Source organism: Tripterygium wilfordii, chromosome 19 (assembly GCF_013401445.1).
Source record: "Tripterygium wilfordii isolate XIE 37 chromosome 19, ASM1340144v1, whole genome shotgun sequence".
Lineage (NCBI taxonomy): Eukaryota > Viridiplantae > Streptophyta > Magnoliopsida > Celastrales > Celastraceae > Tripterygium > Tripterygium wilfordii.
Window position 1 is genome coordinate 1,241,134 of NC_052250.1, and position 18,110 is coordinate 1,259,243.

The 18,110-nt window shown below is 36.2% G+C and overlaps 3 protein-coding genes and 1 long non-coding RNA gene across 9 annotated transcripts; all 4 read left to right on the forward strand.

Moving 5' to 3' along the window:
* Positions 1–484: 484 nt before the first annotated feature.
* Positions 485–5,353, forward strand: LOC119985133 (AUGMIN subunit 4). Its single transcript, XM_038829320.1, has 13 exons — positions 485–716; positions 806–853; positions 993–1,118; positions 1,505–1,858; positions 2,033–2,129; positions 2,510–2,555; positions 2,814–2,907; positions 3,114–3,185; positions 3,346–3,404; positions 4,020–4,088; positions 4,176–4,227; positions 4,751–4,828; positions 4,902–5,353. Exons 1-13 carry the CDS (start codon positions 582–584, stop codon positions 4,977–4,979), a joined length of 1,308 nt encoding a protein of 435 aa, XP_038685248.1. The 5' UTR covers positions 485–581; the 3' UTR covers positions 4,980–5,353.
* A 309-nt stretch (positions 5,354–5,662) lies between these two features.
* On the forward strand, positions 5,663–11,022 carry LOC119984999 (reactive Intermediate Deaminase A, chloroplastic). Its single transcript, XM_038829144.1, has 7 exons — positions 5,663–5,782; positions 7,506–7,678; positions 8,667–8,782; positions 9,163–9,207; positions 9,980–10,053; positions 10,159–10,208; positions 10,641–11,022. The coding sequence occupies exons 1-7, from the start codon at positions 5,775–5,777 to the stop codon at positions 10,736–10,738; spliced, it is 564 nt and encodes a 187-aa protein (XP_038685072.1). The 5' UTR covers positions 5,663–5,774; the 3' UTR covers positions 10,739–11,022.
* On the forward strand, positions 5,801–7,076 carry LOC119985000. The gene is made up of 4 exons (XR_005465028.1): positions 5,801–5,811; positions 5,899–5,950; positions 6,474–6,551; positions 6,625–7,076. It is a non-coding gene; the product is annotated as an uncharacterized LOC119985000 (long non-coding RNA).
* Positions 11,023–11,875: 853 nt separating the features above from the next.
* Positions 11,876–16,843, forward strand: LOC119986055 (OVARIAN TUMOR DOMAIN-containing deubiquitinating enzyme 2-like). 6 transcript variants are annotated; one of them, XM_038830596.1, is made up of 10 exons: positions 11,959–11,990; positions 12,462–12,508; positions 12,899–12,982; positions 13,077–13,122; positions 14,149–14,257; positions 14,524–14,615; positions 14,716–14,778; positions 15,181–15,299; positions 16,320–16,395; positions 16,512–16,843. In XM_038830596.1, exons 3-10 carry the CDS (start codon positions 12,918–12,920, stop codon positions 16,566–16,568), a joined length of 627 nt encoding a protein of 208 aa, XP_038686524.1. In that variant the 5' UTR covers positions 11,959–11,990; positions 12,462–12,508; positions 12,899–12,917; the 3' UTR covers positions 16,569–16,843. The 6 variants fall into 6 exon arrangements, with proteins under 6 accessions (XP_038686522.1, XP_038686523.1, XP_038686524.1 ...); XM_038830594.1 differs by lacking the exon at positions 12,462–12,508 and having other exon boundaries at positions 11,876–11,990; XM_038830595.1 differs by lacking the exon at positions 12,462–12,508 and having other exon boundaries at positions 11,930–12,187.
* Positions 16,844–18,110: the final 1,267 nt, after the last annotated feature.

The window sequence follows — 18,110 nt, forward strand, 5'->3', positions numbered from 1 at the left end:
GGATTGGATAATGGTTTCCAAAATACTCAACAGTCAGTTGGTCGATAATACCCAGACCAATCGACTATTAAAAATAAATCAAAAATAATAAAAAATTATAAATCCACTAATCCAGACTATTCAGTATTCACCATTCAAAAGATGGTATATTTACATTTTGTATTCTTCAACCATCAATTTATTTTCAAAGTAAATTGATATTATTGACCTTAAGAAAACAAAAAAGTCGGGTGTACCATTTACTCTACCCATCAACTAATTCAAAAAGTGGCTTGTCAATCATTATCCATTTCATAAAGTCGGGCAGATGATAATTTTGAATTTTTTCCAAGATCTGTTGGTCGGGTGGCAGCTGTTGGGCTGATAATCAACTGACCCAACCCGATCCATTCCCAACCCTATGAGCGTTCAATTTTAAACCTTTTCTCCCACTAAGGGTGGTTTAGTCAATTACTTTTTTATCTCATTTTGCTCTCAAATCAATCTGGGCCGGCCTCGCATAGTTTTTGAATTTTGATTTCTTTAAAAAGGGATCTTTAAGCAAAGAAAAACCGGCCGAAAACGACACCGTCTGAGCAGAAATGGTGAGAGGGCTGCAAGGAGGAGGCCAAAACCTCCCCGGCGACGTGTTACAGGTGATCGATCAGCTTGAGCGGCATTGCTTGGCCCCCGATGGATCTCTGGTTTCCAAATCCGCTAACTACGACCTCCAACTCGTACTCTTTCTCTTGTTCATATTCTTCTCAGATTGATAGAATTCTCAATGTTGATATTATTGACTTGTTTGATTCTTCAAATGTTTCAGGCGAGAGAGGAGATGTCCCGAGAGAGGTTGCGGTACCTGGAGGCTATGGTATATCTTTCTCTTAAAATGTGTATATGGATCTATGTATATATATCTATGCTCGGCTATGTGCGATTAGAAGTTCAATTTCGGAGTTGTTTGAAGAAGCCAATTTGAGCACAGGGCTTTTGGTGTATGAAAAATGTAGGCAATTTACTGTGAAGCAATTGCTATGGTGGAAGAGTATCAACAGGCTGTTTCTGTGGCTAATCTTGGAGGGATTCGAGATGTCCAAGGGCTGTACCCGCAACTTGGATTGAAGAGCTCTTCTCAGGTTTTTACCTTTTTACTTGAGTGAGAAAGTTTCAGAAGATTGTATTTGTTTTAATGGCAGCACGACTTAACTTGGTACTCAATATGCAATGAAATCATTCGAGGCTAGTGATTCTTGAACATTTAAATGCATTCAAAATGTTATTATAAAGATATGGCTGATTCTTTGAAGAATTGCACTCTATGTACTTTACATGAAAAATAGTTTAAAAAACAAGCACTCTATTTCTTACCCTTTCGACTTTTATTTAGACCTGATGCTCATTTCCTCAATAGGAATTCAAAATTATGAAATATAGTAAGTGTATTTGGCATGTGATGATATTGGTGCATAAACTTAATGGTTAATGGGGATAAAACTCAAGTTATGCATTGGTTAATGTTTAGGTTTATGAGACTCTAGAGCATCGGTTGGTTGTTGCAGAAGCCGCTCAGAGATTGAGGCTTCCTCTTATATCAAAAGATGGGGAGATTCACGAGAAAGAAATTGAAAAGTGGAGTATAATGTCAAGGAGTTCCTTTGATAGTACAAGTACCAGCTTTACAATCAGCTCAAGTTCTAATTCAATAAATTATACAAATAGTTCAGCAAACGGCACTTCTGGTGCAACAAGTAATGCTCTTTCTGGCAGTACTAACGATTCAGTGGAACCTGGAGTTGGGGGTGTCCCTAATCGTTTTCTTGGTATTACCCCTGCATATTTATGGCAGACTCAGCTCCAACAAACACCATCATCCAAGGTATGATAACACCATGCAAGGGATTCATAAACATGTATATAAAATTTTGTGATGATTGAACTCCAAATCGAAATCTGTTATTAATTTATCTTTCTTTTTTTCATCTATATATCGTTGATTCTTATGTGGCTTTCCACTTAAACCTTGTCATATAATGTGAATTTCCAACCATAGGACATGACTGAGTACCAGATGTCCCTGTCGCGTGAAATTGACTCTCGTTTGAAGGCTAAGTGCGATAAATTAGCGGATGCCTTTGTTGATGACATTGGTAAGTCTCATGCATCCTCCACCTTCTGTATTCCTCTTTCATGCATGATCAATGATGTTACATTTGTGTGCTCCACTATCCAGGAACAAGTAGCCAACCATTGATAATATTTTGTTTATAGTACCTGTCTTTCTATTTGTAGACTTGGTTATTTTGAGAAAAAAATGGTGATTGACTTATTTACCAAAGGCAATGAACTATAATGATGCATAAATGGGGCTGATGTTTCTTGAAATGGTGATTAGGAGTGGTGCTAAATTACCTTGAAATTTAGGTGACATGAGTGAACTAATTTAGTTGCTTAGTGTGAGATGCATTAGTTACAAAGGCTTCATAATCCACTTGATATGGGCTTAACCTGGCCTCTACATTTGCTGCAGACTCATCACATGGCAATCAAAATTCAACTGCTTGGCTTCCAGAAAGGTTTGAATATCGTCCCTCTCTCTGTATTGTAACGTTTTTCTTAAGCACCAATTTACTTGGACTTCAAGTTGTAAACTAAGCTATTTGTTGATCAGGTGCTGCATACCATGTAATAACTCTAGCTAAACAAATTTTCATTGGATAACTGGCCCCTCCTGATATTTCCATTTTCAGTGTATAGTGCCCAATATGTGTGCAAAAGCTGAAGGAAGCTCATGGCTTATGATATTTGGCTATTCTGTTTTATGACTGTGTCAGAGTTAAATTGATAATTGAGGAGATTGAAAGGGAAGAAACAGCTTTGCAAGAGGATCTTTATTCAGCAGATAGAAAATTTGCAGAATATTACAATGTATGTGAAAATACTGCTAGACGTTATTTATATATAATTATAATTACATGCACACACCCAAATTACCCAACTTTCTTGTTACCATGGGGGCTTTGGAGAGACTTTTTTTTTAAATTCAAGTATGTGTTATATCACGCAAAACAATGTTTCATTTTTTAAGCATATTACAATGGTATGTGATTCAAAATCTCTTTTGCCATGAGAAGGTTTTGGAGCAGATATTGGGAGTGCTCATCAAACTTGTCAAAGATCTGAAGTTGCAACATCAACATGACTATGTAAGCATTATCTTTTACAAACACTTCTAAAGCCAAACATTTAATGACGCTATTAGAGGATATGTGTGGAGTATTATACTTTGAAGAATGAAGATACTTCCTTGTGATTCAATCCATTTCCTCTTTGATGCAAATGCTTGTTTCTGTGAACATTTCAAAGGATGAAATGCAGAAGACTTGGCTGTGCAAGAGATGTGAGACCATGAATGCAAAATTAAGGTTCGCTGCCACATTCCCTTTTCCAAAGTTGTTTCTCTCTCTGTTTCTGTTGCTTAGCCTTCCACCAGTAAATTTTTTGAGAAAACATGTAAATGATAGGAAAATTTGAAAGCTTCTAACATGAAGCAAAGGAAAACTTAGAGCTTGCAAGGGTAAAAAGATCCTGTGGCTTGTGTGAGAAACTAGAAATCTAATGCGGGATTATGTATGGGTCAAACGTTGTAAAGATCGGTAAAAAAACTTATTTAAATTTTAGAATGACTTGCAATTATTCTGGAGTTTACGATCACTAAAGCATTCTTTTTGAATAGAACTGTAAGTAGTGGTGTTGTAATGTAAAATATCATTCAGAATCATGGCTTTGAAGGTTGTATATCTAGGGTTTCGTGTTCCTTTGAAGGTTGTCACCTCTCTGTATAATTTGATCTATATTTTGGATTCAAGTTGCCAAAGATGATTCCTGATATTCATCTGTGGTTTTTTATCACATGCACAATACTTCCTGAAAATGATACTAATTCCATGATTGATTGAACACTGTTTTAGCACTTGTTCACGATAAGTAAATGTTTCTATTTGTTTTGATAGCTTATGTTGTCTTCATAATCTTCTCAGGGTTCTGGAACATGTTCTTCTGCTTGAAACTTATACTCAAGAGTCAATACCAGCCCTACACAAAATAAGGTACTTATTTAAGGTTGAAACTCTGAGTTTTTGTGTTTAGTTTTTGGTTCAATATTGAATTATGATCATTGTTGTTGTTGTTTTCAGGAAATATCTATTAGAGGCTACAGAAGAAGCCTCAATGGCATACAACAAAGCGGTCCGCTTCCTTTTTATTTATGTGTTGTCATTATTTCAAATAAATATTACATGAACCTCAAGTCTAAAGTATAATTTTTATAAATTTATGTGTTCTTGGAATTGAATATCGAAGAAAGAGTCTGTGCACAAATAGTAATTCATTGAATGGTTCAATGGAGTAAAGATAGCTTCTTAAATGCTACTAGTACTGTCCTATGTTGTAGGGTTTGATTTGAAAATTGCATACTAGTTTAGCTTGTGCTGGGTAAGAGGACAACTTTCTGTTCATTATGTTTGAGATCTTCATTCCCGTCCCACCTCTCTTCGTGCATGCTCCTTTCTTGAAACATATTAGCTTATCCTAAATTATCGAAGCCTGTAATCCTGGTAGGAATGATATTAGACCACTGACAGATTATGGATAGATGTGAACTTGCATTTTCTTCAATTATCAGACATACGTTTCTTGGTTTAAGTCTTGCTTTTACTCTGGCCTCCTCACGCTCCTTTTACCAACATTTATCTTTCAACTCATTTTCCAGGTCACACGTCTTCGTGAGTATCAAGGCGTGGATCCACACTTTGATAACATTGCAAGGCAGTACCATGACATCGTAAAGGTAAAACCACTTGGCATACTCTTGTTCCTAACTCAATTTTTTAAAAAACTCTAACATTAGCTTCTTCTCCCAGAAACTGGAAAACATGCAATGGACAATCCATCAAGTTGAAATGGACCTCAAACGGTTACCAGATCACCCAAGCTCTTAAGGCTTCAATTTCGTTTTGTTTTAATTAGCTGAAGTTCCATTCTTTTTTGATATTCAAGGAATTTCATCTCCAGTCTGTTTGCTTGTTGTGTGTAATAGCAGATGTAAATGACAATGACTATTGTGTTGATTAACAGTAAGATTTTCCAGATACCGATTGGTCGAATTATGTGGTGAACTCTTGTACATTAGGATAACATTGGGAGGGGGTGATGGAAGCTTTCAATTCATTACAATGTAAGGCAGACTCTCCTGCCAAATGGGCTGCTGTTAGAAGATTGTCTACCAGCATTTCCAGTTACATATTTCAGGAGATTCATCTTGGGTTGTATAATGGTCAAGTTCCTTCTTATCATAATTTAATTTTGGCCGTTATGATAGGAATTCCAGTAACGGTTTTCCCGTTATCCCAAGCACGAATTCACTTAAATCTTATGCATCTAACTCAACATATCCAACTGAATAGTTGGGATAATTGAGATACTAAAGTAGTGGGATATTTAGCATTTTTGTAATTTTGGGGTTCATTCTAACTTCTAATCTTTGTTTGCTGGGAAAAAAAAGAAAAAAAACCATAATGCCAATGAAACCAATAATGGGCTAAAGAAGTAGCTCCGTAGTGGGCCAGGCCCATGGGCCTGCGTCTAGGTCTAGGTCCTACAATAAATAGGATCAAACATTGAAAACACGTGACAGAACAAGTGCAGCGCAGCAGCAGTCGCCGACTTTCTCAGTTCAGTCATCGAGTAAACGATAACTGCGCGAGTCGGAGTGAGAGAGGCGAAGAGGCAGAGAAATGGCGTGGTGTGCATTGAAGCCCTTCACAAAATAAGGTACTTATTTAAGGTTGAAACTCTGAGTTTTTGTGTTTAGTTTTTGGTTCAATATTGAATTATGATCATTGTTGTTGTTGTTTTCAGGAAATATCTATTAGAGGCTACAGAAGAAGCCTCAATGGCATACAACAAAGCGGTCCGCTTCCTTTTTATTTATGTGTTGTCATTATTTCAAATAAATATTACATGAACCTCAAGTCTAAAGTATAATTTTTATAAATTTATGTGTTCTTGGAATTGAATATCGAAGAAAGAGTCTGTGCACAAATAGTAATTCATTGAATGGTTCAATGGAGTAAAGATAGCTTCTTAAATGCTACTAGTACTGTCCTATGTTGTAGGGTTTGATTTGAAAATTGCATACTAGTTTAGCTTGTGCTGGGTAAGAGGACAACTTTCTGTTCATTATGTTTGAGATCTTCATTCCCGTCCCACCTCTCTTCGTGCATGCTCCTTTCTTGAAACATATTAGCTTATCCTAAATTATCGAAGCCTGTAATCCTGGTAGGAATGATATTAGACCACTGACAGATTATGGATAGATGTGAACTTGCATTTTCTTCAATTATCAGACATACGTTTCTTGGTTTAAGTCTTGCTTTTACTCTGGCCTCCTCACGCTCCTTTTACCAACATTTATCTTTCAACTCATTTTCCAGGTCACACGTCTTCGTGAGTATCAAGGCGTGGATCCACACTTTGATAACATTGCAAGGCAGTACCATGACATCGTAAAGGTAAAACCACTTGGCATACTCTTGTTCCTAACTCAATTTTTTAAAAAACTCTAACATTAGCTTCTTCTCCCAGAAACTGGAAAACATGCAATGGACAATCCATCAAGTTGAAATGGACCTCAAACGGTTACCAGATCACCCAAGCTCTTAAGGCTTCAATTTCGTTTTGTTTTAATTAGCTGAAGTTCCATTCTTTTTTGATATTCAAGGAATTTCATCTCCAGTCTGTTTGCTTGTTGTGTGTAATAGCAGATGTAAATGACAATGACTATTGTGTTGATTAACAGTAAGATTTTCCAGATACCGATTGGTCGAATTATGTGGTGAACTCTTGTACATTAGGATAACATTGGGAGGGGGTGATGGAAGCTTTCAATTCATTACAATGTAAGGCAGACTCTCCTGCCAAATGGGCTGCTGTTAGAAGATTGTCTACCAGCATTTCCAGTTACATATTTCAGGAGATTCATCTTGGGTTGTATAATGGTCAAGTTCCTTCTTATCATAATTTAATTTTGGCCGTTATGATAGGAATTCCAGTAACGGTTTTCCCGTTATCCCAAGCACGAATTCACTTAAATCTTATGCATCTAACTCAACATATCCAACTGAATAGTTGGGATAATTGAGATACTAAAGTAGTGGGATATTTAGCATTTTTGTAATTTTGGGGTTCATTCTAACTTCTAATCTTTGTTTGCTGGGAAAAAAAAGAAAAAAAACCATAATGCCAATGAAACCAATAATGGGCTAAAGAAGTAGCTCCGTAGTGGGCCAGGCCCATGGGCCTGCGTCTAGGTCTAGGTCCTACAATAAATAGGATCAAACATTGAAAACACGTGACAGAACAAGTGCAGCGCAGCAGCAGTCGCCGACTTTCTCAGTTCAGTCATCGAGTAAACGATAACTGCGCGAGTCGGAGTGAGAGAGGCGAAGAGGCAGAGAAATGGCGTGGTGTGCATTGAAGCCCTTCATCAATCTGCCGGCGATCAAGATGGGAGCAATAAGCAACCGTACTCCGTTAGCCGCAGCGGGCGTAGGATGCGCCTCCGTGGCTGGCACGAGTCTTTGGAGTTCATCGCGGCGATCCCCTGCATTCGCTTGCCTAAGCGTTTCTTCTTTGCCTGGTATTATATTTGTCTTTTCTTCTCTTGAAATTTTGTCATATAAGTAATATTAGAGCTTCTGTCTGGTTTCCTGGAAAAAGCAAGGAAATAGAACAACACTGGAAATGGATTTAAGCCCTTGTTTGGCTTCTCGGAAAATAAGGGCGAAATTATAATGATTTCTAGGTTTGATAATTACTTTGTTGGAATTTTTGATAATCTTGTTTAGTTCAGCAAGGCAGAGCAATATTAATATCTATGGTGAGACATTTGGGATTATACTATTAGCCAGAACTGTTGTGCAAAGTTTGACAGTAAAATGTAATTTAGCTGATGTAATTGTTGGAGTTGTTTGGAGGAACTTTGTTAACCTATTTGCTTGAGTAAATGTGGCTTATCTCCAAAAATGGAGCTATTTTTTCAGTTTCCTGTTTGTTGGCAAGTGTGGTCATCTTGTGAATAGTATACTCCGTAGACTGCTATGGATCTTGGTGGAAATTTCTGATGTAAAAACTGAAATGCAAGTGGCTATATTATGTTCTCCCTTTTTCTTGTAATTGTGAATTTAGTGGTCTTTCTTGGGTGGGCTATGTCCAGATTGTTACGGGTCACTGTTCCACTTAACTTCAAAAGTTTCTAGGCTTTATTTTTTGTAAATGGTTGTGATTTTGAAATATGAAGTTACTTAATGTTCTAGTGAAAGAATTGTCACTGACCAATAATATCCATCAATTTCTGCTCTGATTTAGATCAAATGGGCCTAAAACTCCAACTACCGATTGTTAGTCTTAGAATTGTGAACAATATAACCCGACTGCTCTCTTGCTTAGAGAGCAGATCTGTTTTTATTTTAAAAAAATATATAACAGCCTTAGAAATAGTAACTCAATAACACAAAATGGACATGCAATGAGGGGGATGACTGCAAGTTTGGTTAACATGCCTTCATTTGTTAACTATTTTCTGAGTCGAATTTCTTTTCCTTTGATTCTTTATATTTTATTTGTAGGTGCAAAGGAGGCTGTTGCAACCGAAAATGCTCCAGCAGCATTGGGACCATATTCTCAGGCTATCAAAGCCAATAACCTTCTCTTTCTTTCTGGTGTCCTAGGTCTTGATCCAAAGGTATGCTTTATTATAATAAAGGGTCTGCTTGAAAATGTGAGTGTCTACTGATCTGTTTTCAGTGGTGAAATTCTTTTTTTTTTTATTAGTAATTTTACCCTTCCATGTATATATGTATATGTTGATATGTATCTATGTGTCTGAGCTGGATTGAGCCTAAAGAAAGGACGAGAATAAACTTTTATCCTTCTTACGAATTAGATGCATGGAGTGCATCTGCATATACACAGATATAGTGGCTTCTAGATACGAGCACAATAGCACATACAAAGTAGAAAGAGCCAGCACATAAGCCCATTGCATATTTTTATAGTTTGTCTCTTCTTGTTATCTTTTCGAGTGCGATTATGCTGATGATGATTTCTGCTACTTTAATGCAGACAGGAAAATTTGTCTCAGACAGTGTAGAGGATCAAACAGAGCAGGTAAATGAACTTGCTTTCGTTTTGTAAGTGATGTTGAAAATTGGCTGTTTTGCCTGCACTTTAGACTACTACCTCTTATGTGGGCTTTTTTTGGGTGTAGTTGCCTAAATAAGCAAAGGAGATCATGATGTTGTTATTCCTCTACATTATTTTATTTTGACATGATCTCTGCAAGCATGCAATTTTATGCATCATAGTCTATTTTTGTTACGAATGCACAAGCCTTTGTATTGTATACTATGTGACTGGAGAAGTTTGGATCATGGTTTTTAGAGCTCATTCACTGTACCAGACCTTCGAGAATCCATTTAAAGCTTGAGCAAGTCTCTTGAAATCAAATTATGCTTGTTGTGGTGTGTTTTGTCCTTGTGTATCTGTAACCTACATGGCCAAATCTTGTTAAATACCTGTGTTTAGGTCTTAAAAAAATAATTAGCAGACTGGATGTATATATTCTATTTAGCCTGTCTAATGTAATCATTGGATCATGTTATACATCCTTTTGACATTTCTTATTCCTTTTCATTTTTGATTGTGCTAGAGGAGAGTGCTGGTGGTTCTTCCACTTATGCCATCATTCATATATTGTCGCATAATTGCAAAAACATCTATAGCATCTGTTGAAGGATTTTCTACATTCTGCAGAATGCTGACAGATAGAACTTGATGTTTTTTTTAATTGATAGTGGATAGATTGGCCATGTTGACAATTAACTGATTTGAAGACATCTATAGATTGATAACTTGCTTCTTTTTCATGTAATTTATTCAGGTACTCAAGAATATGTCAGAAATACTGAAAGCCAGTGGTGCCGACTATTCCGCTGTAGTTAAGACAACAATCATGTAGGATTTTGTCTTGCCATGTTCATTTATGCTTTCTTGCTCACCTTTTTGAGTAGCATTAATGCTTTTCTTTTTCATCCTTAAAAATGTGTGTTTCCTTTTCAGGTTAGCGGACTTGAAGGACTTCAAGAAAGTAAATGAGATCTATGCTAAATGTGAGTTCTATATATTCCTCTCGTCTCCCTAATATGTACACTGAATATAAACAGCCTATAAAGAAAGACAGATATGCCCACTGTGTGCCGCGCTGTATATTCTGTTTCTCTGCATTATAATATTCTTGACTGGACAGAAAACATCGTGTTGATGATTTACTTTCTCGAATTTGATTTAAAGCCTTGGTTGGTATAAGTTGTAATATAGATATACTAAAGAAGGTTTTTGAGGTTTCTCAACATCATGTAACATTGCTTGAAAAGTTGATTGACAATGATTGGAATTGGGGAACATATCGTGTTACTAGATTTCTTAAACGAGTTGTTGATCCTTCCAAGAGTATTAATACAATAACGGTGAAATAATTTTGGAAACCTTACTCATATGTCTAATGGATATTTAACCTAAGTTGGTTGTCATATGTGATTCAGACTTCCCCTCTCCATTTCCGGCTCGTTCAACATATCAGGTAGCTGCATTGCCCCTGGATGCCAAGATCGAAATTGAATGCATTGCCACACTTCCCTAAGGTGAACTGCTCGGGGGTAGGAATCCAGTTCCTTTAGACGAGTGTTAGGTCAATAAGGTTTAAGGGTTTAATTTTTGAGAATGGCACCGCTGCACTTCCCTAGCCATTAGTTGTTTTCAACATTTTGTGCATGATATACGTTAGAGATCCACCCTTTGCTGTTAAATTTTATAAACTATGCTGGATTGTTATTGTTACTAAAAAGTAACAAAACATTGGAACTATGTCGACTTTGAAACCAGAATTTGAGCAAATTGCTGTTAATGGTCTACTGGATTTATGTATTTTTGTCTCTATCGGTTGCAGATATTTGCAGGTTTTACTTTTGTAGTGATATGAGATCATATATCGATCGATCTGGAAAATTCAACCAGGAACATTGTGTTATCATCCATTAGCTTGTTTGTTTTGCTTCTCAAGACTATTTAGCAGCAGATAGGTCATGAATGATCTGTTTTGGACTGGCTTCCTGAATCACCATCCCTCCAAGGTTGCATTGAGAAATCATCTATTTGGAACCAATGAAGAATGGTAGAGGGAAAGGAAGAGAGAATTATTTGCTCAGTTTTTTTTTTGGATAGAATTTATTTGCTTAGTTATTCAAAAAGCAGCAAATTTTCCTGATAAAGTATATCAAAGCAAGTAATAGGACCGTATGAGATGAGTTTATCAAATTTTATTCTATAATCTTTGTCCTACCCTTTAACAAATGTAACTCACTAAAAACCCTTAAAATGACAAAAGCAATTTTTTTCTGCAATATGAAATGAAACAGCAAAAAAAATTTAGCAGTTTCACGGATTTCAATATTTTTTAATATAATTATCTCACATATTAAGATAACAAGTGCACACGACTATATAGAAAATTCACGATTTTACATGGATTACTGGTCTTTGTTTCATTATGTATGGGTTGGTCGTCAATGACAAATAACAAATGACCATTAAATAATATAGAAGTTTTAAGTATTTCAACACCCGAGTCACTATTGAAGTGGTAAAGATGACTTGTATTAGGGTTTGAATTTCTGTTTAAAAAAAATTATTTCAAAAAAATAGTAATACAAAAGTTACAAAATCAAACGTGGACCCTACCAAAGATGATGAGGATGCGATGCATTTTTCTTTTCGGTGGATTGGAGTTGGAGGATACGTGATTGACGCACGCCTTTAAATGGGGAACATTAAGCCACGAGATATGGCATTGGCAGCCAAAAGACGCGCCCTTTCTTCGCCAGAAACTGAAATTTGTATGATTTCTTATTCGATTATGCATTATCCGTGATTCCATATATACGTATGGGCAAATATGGTTGTGTGTATACGTGGGTCTTTTTTTTTTCTTTTACTTTCTTTGTTGTTGGGTGATGCCGTGCTGGTGCATAGTTGTTCTTGGTAGCCCAACTAGATCTAGAGATTTCATTGAACATTTCTGAATTCTCAGCTCGTACGTTGTTGGCTTTCTGGATTGTTTTTTTTTTTTTTTTTTTCCTTCAGCTTTCTTGATTGTTTCATAATCTCGTTGGAGCTACTTTTGGGTTGTTGTTGATACCGGGCTGGTTTTTGATTTTTTTTTGCTATTATATACTTAATAAAATTTGTTGTTTGTAATTCATGCGTCTTTGAAATTCGTAGGTGGGTGTAGGTTGGCGTGAAGGTAATAATCACTTATTTCTGTTGGTTTCTCTCATTTGATTCTCATTCTTTTTTGTTTTTGCAAGTTCTATGGCTAATTGTTGCAACTTGCAAACTCAAGTTCTCCAATTAGGTTCTTACAAACCCTTTCTTGGTTTGGTAATATGATACCAGACTGCGTGTTTGTGAAGCTGGTGATTGCTTAATTAGCGTGATCTTTGTTGGGAAGGGTTGAGTAAGTTTTTATGTATGACAATATGGGTAGTAAAGAGCTGTCAACTTTTTTCAGATAACTGGTCACACTATTTAATGGGTGTCCTGCTTCACCGGACTTAATCAAATTTGCAGGATCTTCTTGTGTGCTTCTAGGCTTCCCGTAATTAGCTTTGAATTTGCATCTTCGTTCCTAGGAATTCATTTATGATGTCAATGAGTTGGTGTTAAGATGAATATGGAACACCTATATACTTTCTGATATTGACTTTTCATTTCGAAGAGCTGATGAAATTGTGATTGTTTGCAGTTGTATATCTATAAGTAACATGGAAGGAATTATCATTAGAAGGGTTATTCCGTCAGACAATAGCTGCCTTTTCAATGCAGTTGGGTAATCTACATATCAGAAACCTTTTGATTTCATTTGTTATTCATTTAAATGATGTAGGATTATTAATGTTCTTTTTTGTTTTCCCTTTTTTTAGGTATGTTATGGACCATGACAAACACAAAGCTCGAGAGTTGAGACAGGTTGGAATTTGTCATTGCCGCTTATGCTATTGATGCCTGGTTTTTCATTTTTCAACTTCACACAGACTAGTTATTGTCCTGAAAAATGGTAGTTATCTTTGCTATCAATATCTATTGGTGAATACTAGATGAGTTTTCTTGATAAATGATGAGTTAAATTCATAATTGGCTCTGTGAATATCTTTCAAGTGTTTATTCCTGGAGCCAAGTTCCATCACTCCTGACCGGGGTCAAGTACAGTTCATTAGCAGGGGGGACTTTCTGAAGATTTTGCAAACATAAGGTTTTGGAGTAGTATTCTCCAATTTTATTTTCCTTTTGATGGGTAATTGATTTCATACAAAACTTCTTTGCTTACAATATACAGTTACTGGTTTTGTGACTCAAGAGCTTTTTAAAAAGGATAAAGCTGGTTAATAAGGTTATATACAAGGACTATAACCATGTAAGATGCACTTTTGTGATGGAGCCCAACTTTTGTTTCGGAATTCTTTCCATGCTTTTGTTTTGTCCTTATAGTTTTGGACCTTTGGTTCCTTTCTTATCATTTATTCTACTTGATGCATAACATCTGATTGTAGTGCTATCCCTTTTCAAGGAATATTATCCAGGTCTAGTGACTGGCCAAGTGACAGGACATATGATGACATTGTCATTGCTTGAAAATGAAATATTTCAATGGGAATTGTGAATAATTCGGATTTCTTTGTTTTTTTTATAAAGAAATGCTAGTGCCTTTGCATTTTGCAATATGGAGACATCATAGAATTACCCATCCCTGTCACTTAATGGGACAAGATGCTGGTGAAAATTTTCTTGGCATTCCAATGTAGGATGTAAAATTTAGCGGTTAGATGCATTTGATAGTATATCTTTCTCCTAAGCATTAAACTTTTGATTTACCCTCTAGCAGTAGATTTTACTATGAGTCTTCTTGAGGACTCCGTAGGTTTTATCCAACTTCTTAGATAGATTGTTATAGTCTTAATTATTTAACTTGTATATTGATGACAACATATTTTGAAGGTCATTGCTGCAACAGTGGCTAGTGATCCCCAAAAATATTCTGAAGCATTTCTTGGAAAGGCAAATGCAGACTATTGTACGTGGATTCTTGACCCAGAGAAGTGGGGAGGTGTGCACTTCTTCTTATTCATGGCAATAGGGTCTGCTGCATGTTTCTCTTTATGTTTAACCTTCCATTATCGTTATTTTTCTGAAATTAAGAAGTCTTTCATAGAATGTTGAACTAATTAATAATCTCGTGGTTCCATAAGCATTTACTTTGGCTACCGATGGTTGTTTAATAAGATTAGCATAAATGTTACTTCCCCTTTGGATTGTCGTAAAGTCATTTGTGTTTCATACGTTCTGCTGACATGGTTATTTGGTATTGTGTAGGTGCCATTGAGCTGTCAATATTAGTAGATTACTATGGGCGTGAAATCGCAGCATATGATATTCAAACCATGCGATGTGATGTGTATGGTCAGGTAAGCATTACTACTGTGTTCAATAAGCACCATACTATTGCTGTGTGTGAACTGCTGAATGGTTTGTTTTCCTTCTTCTTTATGTGGTGCTTTTTGACAGGACAAGGGGTATTCTGAAAGAGCACTACTGATTTACGATGGGCTCCATTATGATGCTTTAGCTGTACGTTTCTCGTTATGATTTTTTTCCATTATGAAATTTATCCTTACTTCTCGGCTTTATTTTCTGTTCATGATATTGGAGGAAAAGAAGGAATATGGTTGTATCTTGGAGTTATCTGTCCCGAAACTCCTTTAATCCAGCTGGTTGAGTGATAGAGTAAAAGAAGGAATATGATTTTAGATGTTGTGGGTTTGTGGACATGTTTAGAAAAATGGAATAATATGAGCTTCGATGAGCAAAGTAAATTGAACTTTTACGTACAAAAATTCTGTATGTGCCTTTTCACCCGATAAGAGACAAGTTTTATAGTTGCTACTGTAAAGAATCATCTAATATTTGTATACTCCAGTATGCGTACATCAGCTTACAAGTTTTTTTTTTTTTATCATTATATTTCTACAGATGACTCCATTTGAGGAAGCACCAGAGGAATTTGACCAAACTATATTTCCTGTACGGAAGGACAGGTCCGTTGGGCCTGTTGAGGGGCTTGCTGTTAATCTTGTTAAAGAACAACAAAGGTAACATCAAGGTGTCTTATAAAGACTATTACACATTACCAGTGCTATGATTTGTTGATTAAATTTTCTATCCAGATCTAAGTGTGCAACACGACTTTGATGAAGTAAGAAAATAGTTGAAATTGTCTTCTAGCTGACGGTCCAAAACTTTCTATTGCTATTCATGTTGTTGCGGATAATGTTGGCTGCTTAACTTACCGGTTTTTCCAACTCTAAATAATGTCTAGAATGATCAGTGGTTCCGATTGGAATCCATCAAATGTTGGTTTTCTGCAATTTGCTGCTTCATATCATGTGATAATATTTCAAATCATGGCTAGGTTGGCAATATTCTAGTTGTGACAGTCGTTCAAAAATAACTAGTCATATTTGATTATCTTTGATAAAATTTTGTGTCATATGTTTTCTGGTTTTCTGCTCTGTGTTTACCCTTAATATTGATCACCGGTAGACCATTTACATGGCAAATGAATGATGTATGCTTCCTTTGACAGAAAGGATAGAGAGGAGAGAACCGTAGGAAAGATGAAAGGAAACAAGGCTTTTTTTCCTCAATGGGTTTAAAACTAATGATGGATATGTGGATGGAAAACATACAATTATATCCTGTTTAGCTGGAAAGAGAATTGGAAGGAAATAGATAGAAATAGACTAAAGAGACTGGGAAAGAGAATTGCAAGGAAACCTCGCAACAAAATCTGTGCGGGTAAATGTTTATTAATAAACAAGGAATAAAATATTACTAGTAGAATACTCTCTCTATCTCTTGCAAGACGTGTGCGAATGTTCGGTTACATACACTTCTCTTTTTGCTTTCCTGTACTTATGTATTATTTCGCTGTACTTCATCCTTGGTCATGCGCGATCTTGGGAAATAATGTTGTTATGATATCACTTATCAATTATCATCGTCATCATCATCATCTATTCGACTATTCCTTAATACCATAGACAACATGAATATGTGTGGGATATCTATATTTCAGTCAGTGATTTGGCTTATTTTCTTCAAAATTTCAGAAAGAGGAGTTACACAGACACTGCGAACTTCACTTTGCGCTGTGGGGTGTGCCAAATCGGAGTCATTGGCCAGAAGGTCTGTTCTCATCAATAGAATATTAGGCTCAATCCGACTTTCTCTGCTTTTTATGCCGGCTATGCTTACTATGTTAGAGATTGTCATTCTGATTTAGATTATATTTAAATATTCAGGAGGCTGTGGAGCATGCACAAGCAACAGGTCACGTAAACTTTCAAGAATATCGATGATTGAAACTGCGAGGTACACATTAGCAGATATTTGCCCATTAGATTCTGTTCGGGCTCCTCTTGAACTAGCCAAATGAATTATTATGTGGGTCAATTAAATAAGTTGGTCATTGGATTATGAAGTAACAATAATGTTGTAGAAATATTTACTCTTCTTCAAAACACATCTACAGGTCTATTAGACTATTCCTGCAACTCCTCTATTACTGAGCCAAATGTTCGCCTGTGTTTTAATAATCAATAATGAAATGTTTATTATGTTGATTTTCGATTAATATGTCATCGAATCATGAAACTAAATGGATGATAGAAAAATATATCGCGTAACTTTGGGAAAAAAATGCATTGCATAGATTCTGCAACAATGAAAAATGCATGAGCACTTTTTGTAGTGAAAGGACTGATGAGTCTTGATTAGAAGCCATATATATACAGTTGATGAAGCAGGAAAAGTCAAAAGAAGCTGGAATATCTTACTCCATGTTGGCCTGAGGGCCAAGACAATGGAGCAGAAGGTGATGAATGGATTCAGACTCTCCATCACAAAGGGGACATATACTATTATTGATTTAACACCTTTTGGAGGTGCAAGATCTCTCCAAATATTAGGAGAAAAATAAGGCCTCTATGGTTCCACCAAGTGGCTGCCGGTAAGTAGTTTACCGGGTAAAAAGTGCCACGTGGCACTCCGGCAGTCACATGGCATTTTCTGGTGACCGAGTGCTCAGCTGTGAGAAAATTGTCACCCATTAATGACCAAGTTGAGAAATTTGAAATGAGTCATGTCTTTCGGTGACAAAAATTAATATTTACTCCGGTAAGTAGCAAAGTTAGTTAGGTTTATGATGTCAATGCAATTTCGCTTGACATTGACAAACTAACATGTATGTGAAACCATGGATTTCGTCATGTTTTTTCTTGGTAACTGATAATAATATCATATAAGTGTGCTCTTTGAACATCTGATATAAGTTTAAACTCGAGTCATCATGCTCATATTACTACTCGTGGAAATCGAATTCAAGAGCTTCCGAGTCTATATGGTTTGAACCCACCAACCAAGTAGTGATTTTGTCATGCTCTTTACGATCGATATATACTAAACCATCTATACAACATGATTACGGGGAGGGGAAGGTTAAGCTATTGATTGTTCATCCCCAATTCCACAAATATATAACGCTCGCAGGCCAATCGGTCAAAACAAAAACCATGCTATTTGTTATCGATGTCAAAGGCATTCAAAAGTGATTCCATATCTTTACTCCATAATGCAAATCAGGTAAGCTTTCACAAATAATAGTTTACAAGATGGTATTGTGGGTTCAAATTCAGACAAATAGATCGGATAATAACTTAATTCGGGTTAAACTCCGGACAATTAAACTGGATAAGATTTATGTGTTTGAACCCGGACCAGGACCCAATTTTAAATCGAACAAAAAATTTATGTTTGGACCCAGATTTCGAACATATAACTTATGTTGGAACTTGGTTTAATCCGGGTCAAAAAAATTCGATCATCCAGATCGGACAGAGTTC

What these genes read in the sequence shown, in the direction of transcription:
- LOC119985133 (XM_038829320.1), top strand. Translation starts at nt 582, where the DNA reads ATGGTGAGAGGGCTGCAAGGAGGAGGCCAAAACCTCCCCGGCGACGTG. An exon ending in AATTTGCAGAATATTACAAT is followed by an intron (nt 2,908 to 3,113) that starts GTATGTGAAAAT and finishes TGCCATGAGAAG; the next exon opens with GTTTTGGAGCAGATATTGGG. An exon ending in AGTACCATGACATCGTAAAG is followed by an intron (nt 4,829 to 4,901) that starts GTAAAACCACTT and finishes TTCTTCTCCCAG; the next exon opens with AAACTGGAAAACATGCAATG.
- LOC119986055 (XM_038830593.1), top strand. Translation starts at nt 12,040, where the DNA reads ATGGGCAAATATGGTTGTGTGTATAC. An exon ending in TGCCTTTTCAATGCAGTTGG is followed by an intron (nt 12,983 to 13,076) that starts GTAATCTACATA and finishes CCCTTTTTTTAG; the next exon opens with GTATGTTATGGACCATGACA. An exon ending in TGACCCAGAGAAGTGGGGAG is followed by an intron (nt 14,258 to 14,523) that starts GTGTGCACTTCT and finishes GGTATTGTGTAG; the next exon opens with GTGCCATTGAGCTGTCAATA.
- LOC119984999 (XM_038829144.1), top strand. An exon ending in TCCTAGGTCTTGATCCAAAG is followed by an intron (nt 8,783 to 9,162) that starts GTATGCTTTATT and finishes ACTTTAATGCAG; the next exon opens with ACAGGAAAATTTGTCTCAGA. An exon ending in AAATGAGATCTATGCTAAAT is followed by an intron (nt 10,209 to 10,640) that starts GTGAGTTCTATA and finishes TATGTGATTCAG; the next exon opens with ACTTCCCCTCTCCATTTCCG.